At 43.8% G+C, this 11,423-nt stretch overlaps 1 protein-coding gene across 3 annotated transcripts in view; it reads left to right on the top strand.

The window, feature by feature from the left end:
• DNAI1 (dynein axonemal intermediate chain 1) overlaps positions 1–11,423 on the top strand; it is a 272,825-nt gene that overhangs the window by 102,028 nt on the left and 159,374 nt on the right. For all 3 annotated transcript variants that reach the window (XM_084628046.1, XM_084628045.1, XM_084628044.1), the window contains one exon: positions 8,340–8,587. In XM_084628046.1, the coding sequence (XP_084484172.1) occupies positions 8,340–8,587 (248 nt within the window). The remainder of the gene's footprint in view (positions 1–8,339; positions 8,588–11,423) is intronic.

The following is an 11,423-nucleotide window of genomic DNA, read 5'->3' as shown; positions in this document are numbered from 1 at the left end:
TGGGAAGGTGGGGAACTCACCAGCTGCCTGCTCTTCCGGCATTGTGCCCCAGGTGTCTCCGGAGGGGGGCAGGGCCCAACCCCCGCTGGCAGCCCCAGCAATCAACACCAAGACAGTGCATCCAGGAGCACGAGGGAGGAGGAAGGGCTGCTTTGCCCCCTCTCTCCTCCAATCATAGCCCAGGAGGCTGTGGCTAAGAAAAGCCCTAGGTGGCCGCATTTGAGAAATGCTGGGCTAGATGCTGCACCCATTGTAGTCAATGGCAAAAGTCTAACTTTGGTGGTGCAGGATGTCCCTTAATAGGGTCTGATACTGCCTGAGTGTGCAGTGGGGTCAGGGGTGCAGGTTCCAGGCATGGCTTACCTCAAGTAGCTCCCAGAAGCAGCGGCATGTTCCCCCTCCCACTCCTACGCGGAGGAGTGGCCAGGCAGCTCTGTGCGCTGCCCCGTCCACAGGTGCCGCCCCTGTAGCAGAGCGAGGAGCCTCCCTGCAGCCCGATCTTAGGCGCCTGTCTCTGAGAGAAGGGCAGGGCATGGCACACAGCCCTGTTGTCGTCATTGCCCATTGGCTGGCTTAGGCAGCTCCCATCGGCTAGCGTGCTGGCTTTTGTGGTTCGCATTTTTAGTCACCTGTCTCTCCCCATTCATTGTATGGACAGCCCAGGTGCCTAACTCAGCTTTGTGGACTGCAGTGTTGTTCCTGGCTTTTTTAGGTGCCTAAAAGTTAGGCACTGTGACACTCAGCATTGCAAAGCCGAAGCCCTTTCATGGAGCCCGCCCTTGGTGTTTGTTGGCCCTCTATGAATGATAATACCTCTCAGGAGTGTTAGTGATTAGTTAATGAGTGTGTGCAGTGCTTTATTCTTAATCATTTCTTGAATGCTGACACTGTGCTCTGCACTGTACAGAACATGCAGTGAGATGCAGTCCCTGCCCTATAAAAGTAGCATGGAAGAATGCACAGAGGGCAGGGTGAGGTGAGTCTAAAAGAGGTGTGGCCAGGCACAAAGTATTGGCACAATGAGGTGAACAGAGAGTGAAGTATAAGAAAGGAGGTCAAAGATGCAGGAGGAATGGAGCCTTGAATCAGGACAAGGTGATGGGGAAGTCTGTAAAGGGATTCAGGGAGGCAAGTGACATGGACAAAGTGGGGGGCTAGGAAGATGAACTTAAGAGCAGGATTTTGGAAAGGCTTCAGAGAAGAGATGCAGCAGTGAGGGCGGCCAGAGAGGAGAAGGTTGAAGCAGCTGGGATGAGAGAGTGTCACCACTTGGAAAAGGATTTTAATGAAAGAAACAGAAAGGAAGGCATGGAGTTTTTAGAAGTGTTGGACAGCAGAAAGCAACAGGATTTGGCCACAACTTGTATGGCGGTGGGCAGAGAAGTTGAAAAGTACACCAAGGTCATAGCAGAAGAGATAAGGAACACAAGAACATAAAAATGGCCATATTGGGTCAGACCAAAGGTCCATCTAGCCCAGTGTCCTGTCTTCCGACAGTGGCCGGTGCAAGGTCAATAGCCCAGAGGGAATGAACAGAATAGCCTGATGGCAGTGGTAGTGTAGCCATGTTGGTCCCAGGATATGAGACAGACCAGGTGGGTAAGGTAATATCTTTTATTGGACCAATTTCTGTAGGTGAAAGAGACACGCTTTCAAGCTCCACAGGGCTCTTCTTCACATCTGGGAAAGATAATCCCAGAGCTGAAGAAGACCTCTGTGAAGCTCAAAAGTTTGTCTTTCACCAACAGAAGTTGGTCCAATAAAAGATATTACCTCACCCACCTGGTCTGTAAAAGATATAATTGCACTGAGCTCATTGGTATGAGCACAAGATGTTTCTCAAGGAATCCAGGAGAGTTTTGACTGCTTGTTTGAATTCCATACGGGTGTTTGACTCTAAGGTTGTAGATTTACTTCTCATTGTTCCAGGTAATTATCAAATGATCCATCCCCTGCCACCCATACCTAGCTTCTGGCAAACAGAGATAGTAGAGTTGTCAGTGATGACCAAGAAAGGAGGGAGAAGAGAGGAGATGTTTTGGGGGAAGGTAACTCACAACGTGCCATATCCAGTTCGTGTTGGCTTTGCTAAGTATTATCCGAGTCCACAATGGGAGGTCATTTGGTCACGGTTTCTCTGACAGCTGGTAGTGTTCATAATGGCATGTCCATGGTTGTGTGCACATAACATAATGGTGGTGGAACTACTACCATTGTTATTGTCAAGTAACAGTTTTTAAAAATAGCTTTTTAAAAAAGCAGATCAAAAAAGGGGCTTTCCATTCCCTCCGCCGTCCCGTCGTCCCCCCCCCAAAGAAAAGCCTGTTCAGTTTAAGAAAAAGGCCAGTTCTGACACACAGCCTAGCAGACTCAGCTCTGTAACATATTCCTTCTCCCTTCCTGGTTTTCAGCCTTGGTTCCTAATTAGACATAGATCTCATTTTTATGTCCGGGGAGTGTAACTCCAGAACAAGACAGGCATTCCCACGGAGCAGTCACTGTTTTCAGGAGTGCACTTTTTTAGCCCTTTTTGCCTCTGTCCTTCTCTACCTCTGAACTCTCCTCTTGAATACAATGACAAATGTTTGCCGTTCCAAATATTACCTAGCTCTCTCATTTCCCTTGCCCCTGCTGGATCGATGTCTCCTATGTTCATTTTCCAGCCAATATTTAGAGTATGAAGCATGGTTCCTTGACAGCTTGTTTCTTTAAAAGTAGGTTTTATATATCGATCCACATGATTTAGGTAGGTGGCCTCTGATGTGTGGCAGAGCCCATGGCAGAATTATTAGGTCTATTGCAGAGCTCAGGAGATGCATAAATTACATCCTGACATGTGAGCTGTCAGTTTTTTCTCTTTTGAAATGTCCAAAGCACTAACAAATTCCTGTTCCCCCCCTCCTGCATCACAACTACAGGTTCTGTGCTTTCTAAACAGAGTCACTGACAATAACCTTCATTTGATGAGAAAGACCAGGAATTAAAGCCCAGGTGGAGTGTTAAATTATGATATTCAAACATCTGAATTAGCATAATATAAAACAACCCAGAGTTTGTCTACAGCAAATTGATTTGATGCATCAGAGTTTGTGGTTCTTGCAATGCCACATTTTACTGACTAGAATGCATGAGCATTTTCTGATAATGGGAAGTATTCATGCTCTGTGAATTCCACTCATAGTCAGAGGGCCCTAACCGTGAGATGTAATGGCTAAACCCTTTCCAAACTGGCAGATTTCAAAAAGTAGTCAACAACAAGAATTGCCATTGAAGGAGGGAGTTTCTAGTAATGTTCCATGAAGATCGGTACTAGACCCAACACTATTCAATATTTGTATCAGTCATCTGGAAGTAAGTATAAAAATCACTGCTTATAAAATTTGCAGATGACACAGAGATTGGCAGAGTGGTAAATAAGGATGCCAGGCTGGTCATAGAGAGTGATCGGAATCTCTTGGTAAACTTGGCCTATTCAAATAAAATAAGTTTTAATCCCACCAAATGTAAATGTATACACCTAGGAAGAGGAGTGAAGCTCATGCCTACAGAATTGGGGACTGTATCCGAGAAAGCAGTGACTCTGAAAAGGACATAGGAATCATTATGGACAAGCATCTTAACATGAGCTCCCAGTGTGATGCTGTGACAAAAAGAGCCACTGCAATAGTTGGATATATGAACAAAGGAGTAGAGAATAGGAGTAGGAAGGGGATTTTACCTCTGTGTTTGGTATTAGTGAGACCAGTACTGGAATAGTGCATCCAGTTCAGGTGTGCACATTTTCTAGGATATTGAAAAATTGGAGTGGGGCAGAAAAGAGCCACACAAGTGATTCCAGGGCTCGAAAAAAATGCCTTACAGTGGGAGATTTAGAGAGCTCGATCTGTTTAGACGGCGAGGTGATGTGATTATGGTGTATAAGGACCTTCCCAGGGAGAAAATACTAGGTACTAAAGGTTCTTTGACTTAGCAGAGAAAGGCTTAACCAGAACCAATGCCTGGAAGCTGAAGCCAGGCAAATTAGAAGTTAGACACAAATTTTTAGCAGTGAATTTGATTAACAACTAGAACAACCAACCCAAGGAAGTGGTTGATTCTCCATCTCTTGACATCTTCAAATGAAGGCTGCATATCTTTCTGAAAGGTATGCTTACGTCAAACACAAGTTATTGGACTCAGTACAGGGATAGCAATGAAATTCTCTGGCCTGCACTATACAGGAAGTCAGACTAGATGATCTCATGGTATCTTCTGGCCGTAAACTCTGACTTTATGAATTACCAAGTATGGAGTTTTTTTGAAAATTCTGGCATTAGTTTTGCTTGGCTATGGTATGTAGTATGTACTGCATGTACACAGATCCAGGAACCACAATTATCCATTAAGGCTTGTATCACCTTGGCATAGTGCTTCTGTTCTGGTCGGTGGGACAGAAGCACACAGCGGGCATGTGGGTTCTCATAGTGGCTCCTGTTTAAATCTCTCTCTCTCTCTCTCCTGGGACACTGGCCATCTTGTTCACATATCACTGGGATGCTCTGTTAGGCAGAGCATAGTGGAGGAATGAGCGTTCAGGAGAGCTGAGCTTTCTTCATTTAACTCCCTTTGTGGTCTTGTGCAAGTCACTTCACGTTTCCTTTCTCAGTTTCATCATCTGTAAGAACATGATAATACTCAACCTACCGTCCTTCAAGGGGTGCTGTGAGGATTAACTAGTTTAGAGTCTGTGCAGCTCAAAGTACTGTAAAACATTATAAAACTGCTGATTATTATTATTTCAGCAACCCTTGAAAATCAGCTCAGCACACTGCCAAACTTCCTGCACTCCTCGGAAAGAGTCATTCTTTTCCAAATCTTTTGGGGCAATTGGACTACAGCAAACTCCATAATGCTGGCCAGTTCCTTTCTTAGATGCTTCTGCACTCACAATGCTTCTAGCACTAGGTGATGTTTTGTTTATTTGGGGGAAATGTGTAGGCATTCACTTAACTTCTATTGTCAAAGTAGTTTTAAGGCAAGTATAAATCTCAATCACTCATAGGAGCACCATAAACTTCTGACTTTTGAACTGATCCTGCTGGTAAGTAACCTGGATTGCCCTTGCCGTACCTCTCAAGCACATACAATAGCTTAATCCTTTGGCTTTTGAAGAAACAAAGCTTACAGGACTAAACACCAGCAAACAGAGTCATCAAAGAGTGAACACATCTAAGGCAAAAAGAAAGGGAGTACTTGTGGCACCTTAGAGACTAACCAATTTATTTGAGCATAAGCTTTCGTGAGCTACAGCATCCGATGAAGTGAGCTGTAGCTCACGAAAGCTTATGCTCAGATAAATTGGTTAGTCTCTAAGGTGCCACAAGTACGCCTTTTCTTTTTGCGAATACAGACTAACACGGCTGCTACTCTGAAACACATCTAAGGCAGACAACATAAGTAAAATATTCATGGACAGCTGAGAGCTCAGACACAAGCAGCTGTTTACAAATGTGCTTCCCTGTGTTGGTTTTCTTTTTAGATTGGATTTGGGGGGGCTGGAAAGGGCAGATTTTCAGCAATAGCCAGGATGTTTTGATGTAGCTTGGAGATTTGTTGTGCCATGTTGATGGGAAAGCTTTTTCTCTTGCTTTCATATGATTGGTGCATGGTGTGTCTTGGATCAGAGTAGGCAGAGTGTGAGATGTAAGGGTATAATATTCTGGATTATTGAGCCCTAGAAAGAGAGGATAATGGATGGACTTATCACACTAGGAACCATACAACTGGGTTATTAATTCAGGAATCTCTTCCTTGCCTCAGGGACAATAGAGACCATTCTTTGAAAATTTCTGCTTTGATGCAAGTTTCATCCCCAAGCACCATGACTTCTGTCTAAAAGATATACTGTTGGCAGTGGTAGTGTAGCCATGTTGGTCCCAGGATATGAGACAGACCAGGTGGGTAAGGTAATATCTTTTATTGGACCAATTTCTGTAGGTGAAAGAGACACGCTTTCAAGCTCCACAGGACTCTTCTTCACGTCTGGGAAAGGTAATCCCAGAGTTGAAGAAGACCTCTGTGAAGCTCAAAAGTTTGTCTTTCACCAACAGAAGTTGGTCCAATAAAAGATATTACCTCACCCACCTGGTCTGTAAAAGATATAATTGCACTGAGCTCATTGGTATGAGCACAAGATGTTTCTCAAGGAATCCAGGAGAGTTTTGACTGCTTGTTTGAATTCCATACAGGTGTTTGACTCTAAGGTTGTGGATTTACTTCTCATTTTTGGAAAAAACTCAGATTCTCCTGAGAACTCTTAGCATTTATAAGGACACCTTTATGCAATGGCAATGAATGCATTAGAAATGCCTGTATGTCGTATGCAGTGTGGTTGTAGTAGGGTTGGTCCCAGGCTATTAGAAAGACAGGTTGGGTGAGGTTATCTTTTATTGGACTAACTACTGTTGGTGAGAGAGACAAGCTTTGGAGCTTACACAGAGCTCTTCTTCAGGTCGCTGAGTACATTTCCCAGACCTGAAGAAAACCTCTGTGTAAGCTGGAAAACTTGTCTCTCTCCCCAACAAAAGTTGGTCCAATAAAGATGTTACCTCCCATCTTGTCATTTTAGAAATGTCTACACAGACAAATGTTTCAGGCAGCAGCAGTTGTTTCTGAAAGCTAGTTCTGATTGTAATGTTATGGGTTCGCAGGAGAACTTTGAGTTTAGGTAGACTCTTTAAAAGTGAAACAAGGTAAACATTACTCAGACCCTGATCACTCTTCTTTTCCTTCTCTCCATTCTCTTAAACGGTTCAGTGGCTTTCATTACGCCTTTGGTTTTCTATGTAGGATCTTGTGGCTTCCATCACCATTATTTCTGAGTGCCTGTAATGAAGGCTACCTCACAAACTGAAGCAGTGTTGTGCCACTCTAGCTTGTTCCAGGGGATGGGCTCTGGGTTTGTTGTTCTGACTGTGAAGTAATTGAGACATATAATATCATTGGTTGCTGTCAAGTTATTATTTTTTGAGCCACCAGAATGTGCCACTGTGTATTGAGTTGGATTTCAAAGCATCAAGAGCTTCAGTCTTCATATTGGGCACTGATACATGCTTATGACTGCTTCCAGACACTTAGCTGTCAAGTCCCCATATCTACTCTAGTCTTTAAGGTGCCACCAGACTCCTCGTCGTTGTTGTGGATATGGACTAAAACAGCTACCACTCTGATACAAAGCCCATTTGCATACCATTCCCTGAGGTACAGCACCATTGAAAGGAATGTCGCATGTTTAGTAGATTAATATATATTTGCAATACTAGTACTTATTTGTAATAGTTTTATCAATGAATGGGTGGCTTCACTTATTCTCCAGATATGTAGAGAAATCTATACAACGTAATCTCAGAACCTTGCCCCCTCCCTCAATGTGGAGGAAGATATGCACAACTTGCCCCTCCCCCCCCAGTTAGAAATTGCATGAACTGGGCTTAATAATAAACAAAACAAGTTTATTAACTATAAAAGGCAGATTTTAAGTGGTTATGAGGGATAGCAAACAGAACAAAGCAGATTACCAAGCAAATAAAACAAAACACACATACTAAGCTTAAGATCTTAAAGAGACTGGTTGCAAGAAATAATTTCTCACCCTAAATGTTGTTTTAGGCAAGTTACAGAGTTTCTGTGGCTTAGAGTTCCAGTTATTTCTCTTTACAGACTAGACGCCTGTCTTAGTCTGGACTCAGCCCTTGCCTTTCCCACCACCACTCAGTTCCTTTGTCTCTTCAGGTACTTTCAGCAGTCTTTGTTCTTGGGCAGGAAGGCAATGGAGAAGAGTCCTGTTTGCCTTACTCCCCAGCCTTAAATAAGATTTTCATAAGGTGGGAATCTTTTGTTTCCCAGTGTTGACCTCCCCCTCCTTTTAGTGGAAAATTACTAGAAGTTCAAGATGGTGTTTCGTACCAGTTGACAGGACCACCTGACCTAGTAGTGTCACAGCTACGTCCCAGGACGCCTCTCAGGAAGGAGAGAGATTAGTGTCTTCAAAGTCTTATTGTTTCTTCCTAATGGCCCATCAAGGCTGGTGACCTGTTGTCTGGTAGGTGTCTCCCAAATACACACGCAGTTGAAATTGTGACATAGTCAATATTCCTAACTGTAGATACAGAAATGATATATGCCTACAAATTGGATAATCACATTCAGTAAAATATAACCTTTCTGATGATACCTTGCAAGACCCATCTTGCATAAAATAGATCTCAGTTATGCCATATCCATATCATAAGCATATTTCCATAAAGAATATGGGGTGTAATGTCACACTCACATCATGGTGTGGATCTTCCTTTCTCTAGATGACTTCATGAAGCAGAGCCGGGGCATGCTCCTTCTGTACACCATGAAGAACCCCACCTTCCCTGAGTACATCTTCAGCAGTGAGAGTGGCATCATGTGCCTCGACATCCACAATGACCATCCCTATCTTCTTGTCGTGGGCTTCTACGATGGCAACGTGGCCATCTACAACCTGAAAAAGTCACACTCGCAGCCAGGCTACAAGAGCTCTGCCAAGTCAGGGAAGCACACAGACCCCGTGTGGCAGGTGGGTGCCCCAGCGGGGGTCGTTTATTTCCTTTTACCTGCTGCAATGTTCAGTTAGATCAAGTTCAAGCAGCACAGTGACAAGCCTGGGATGGAGGGACAGATGGTTTGGCCCTGTATGCGTGGTAATATTAGCTACTGATTGGTAACTTCCGGGGAGCGTCATAAATCCTGTTGCAATGTACAGAAGTCCGTAGGAATTGGAGGAAATAATGAGCCAGAATAGCACCAAAACTTTGATTAAATAATTACTTTTCTTTCACTTTATTTGAGATTAGGGACCAACTTCTCTTACTAGGAGCAGCCAATCACCTTTGTATATTATCAATGTCATGCTGACATCCTGCTTGTAAGGCTATTTATCTTCTAAAGGTAAAGGCAGAGGACCGGATTCTGGCAGGCACCAGGAAGTGGGCAGGATGTACAGAGTGATTAATCAACAGGAAGTGACAGTTGTATTCTGGCAAGATCAGCCCAGTGACAGCCCGTTGTGCAATTGACTCTCACTGAGACCAGCAATACACTGCATTGGGGCTGAACATAAAGGTTTTTGCTGGGTCATTGATCATGACAAGCAGGTCATGCCCTCTCACTTTAGGCAGTGCCCCATAACAACCCTCCATGGCAAAGGGTCTGCACAGTGGGTGATGTTTTATTGGGGCCAAGATGGGTGCGGTTGATCCTGTGTTAGAATTCTGGCATGTACCAGACAGAATTTAACCCACAAGTAATGGTTCCATGTTATTACAGCTTCCATTGAATAAAGTCCAAGAAGCGAGGGATCTAACTGCAGGGTATTCCCAAAGAGCATGGTTTTCTGTACAGCAAGTGACATTTATGCATTATTATTGTGTATTATTTCAGTTAATGCATCATACAGAAAGTTTGGAATTTTAAAGTCACTTAAAAATGTTCCTGTAGCAAATGTATTTAGTGATCTCTGGACCAGTTTACATGGGGCCCTTTGCCATTAACCCTTGGCACCGCATTGCACCTACTCCACAGACAGAGTGGGAGAACGTTCCCCATCACCATCTCCTTCCTGCTGCTATTGGAACTCGCTGTTACCACAACAACAACTGAGCCGAAGTAAAATAATACGCTTCTCAGAATGATTGACAGGCTCCCTCCCGATGAAGGCTTCCTATAAAGGGCTGAGAGAGCTCAGTTGGAGGAGAGCCACAGGAAGCAAGCTGGCTCTTGTGGTGGGTCCTGGAGCAGTGGGGAAGAAGCAAGGGAGAAAGGCATCTGGGCCCCCGCTGCCTGCTTTGATCAGAGGAATAACTTTGTGTTACACCACGAGTTTTGTATCTGAAGACTAAAAGTGTGCTCTGAATCGGGTGACCAGATGTCCCAATTTTATAGGGACTGTCCCGACTTTTGGGTCTTTTTCTTATATAGGCTCCTATTACCCCCCACCCTTGTCCCGATTTTTCACATTTGCTGTCTGGTCACCCTAGCTCTGAAGGAAGGGTGTGTACAGACTTTTGGGCCTGGACTAACCTTCCTGGGCTGGGGAGACACGCCAGCAGCCTGCTTTCTTGTTACTGTGTTTCCAAAGTGCAAAGGGCCATTTCAGTATGTCCCGCTCTGCTGAAGAGTATCTGTATTCTTGGGATAGGACTCGACAGAGTGAGTAACTGCATTATAAAGACAAGTGAGGTGCTAGCTTATTGCACAGCCATCAGGAGAATGGATTGTGTGCACGCAGGAGACGGGAGACTCTGAACTGCAGACATGTATCAGTGGCAATGTTATCTCCTCATTGGAGAGAAAGGGAGCCATTAAGTGCCCTTTGATCTGAGTGAAGCACTTGTTGCTTAATCCTCCTTCAGCACTAAAAGGTATTATCATTTCGCCAGTGTAATTTAAGGACACCCGTGTTCCTCTAAAAAGCCTTTAGCTAGGTTGGGTACCATTTCTCTGTTTGGCTCAAATCCTGCAGTCCTTACTGAGGCATTACTCTTGGCATGGACTGCAGAGTTTGGCCCATGACTTTTAAATAAGCATTAGAAAGGCAATGGGGAATTCTGCCAAAAAATTAAGATGCGCTGTTCTGAGCCTCTGCTCTGAGCTGACTGGCTCTTTCTTTTTGAAACAATGCCTGTATTTTAGTAATAGAGGGAGAAAGTGGAAAGTGAATGTTCTTCGGAGTAGAATACAAAGTCTGACAGTTCTCTCATTTTTATCACTTAGTCTTCAGGGAATTAGTATTATCGTAGGAATCACAGGCATTTTCATAAAACAAAGCTAGTGTTATCACATTATTACATGCAAAAATCTATGGCTAAAATTTTCTGACTCTGTTGCTTAAGATGACAAAATACAGACTCGCTTGCTTAACATCAGGTCCCTACGCTTCTGGTGTGTACAGTAATGGCTTCCTTTATATTCAGAAAGACTCTTCCATGTATTGAGCTCTATCTACTCCAATATAAATGAGAAAGTTCTGGTTTATGTCAATGCAATGTTCAGGTTACATGTTCAGTCACAAAGGCCAGTAACATATTAGGCCACTTTTTTATCACCATAAACAGGGATTGAAAACACATATACCTATAGACATACAGAATATCTATGCAGTGCAGCCAGATTAACATAGCTGTTGGAACCTTGGCTCTTATAAGTCCTGACTCATTGTGATTCTAACTTTGCAATGTTGCAGTAACTTCTGCTATCCTGACAGGTTTCAGAGTAACAGCCGTGTTAGTCTGTATTCGCAAAAAGAAAAGGAGTACTAGTGGCACCTTAGAGACTAACCAATTTATTTGAGCATGAGCTTTCGTGAGCTACAGCTCACTTCAGCAGATGCATCCGATGAAGTGAGCTGTAGCTCA

This window comes from Lepidochelys olivacea (genome assembly GCF_965140295.1).
Source record: "Lepidochelys olivacea isolate rLepOli2 genome assembly, chromosome: 5".
NCBI classification, from domain to species: Eukaryota; Metazoa; Chordata; order Testudines; family Cheloniidae; genus Lepidochelys; species Lepidochelys olivacea.
The sequence above is the reverse complement of the archived record's forward strand: the minus strand, read 5'-3'. Positions and strand labels throughout refer to the sequence as shown.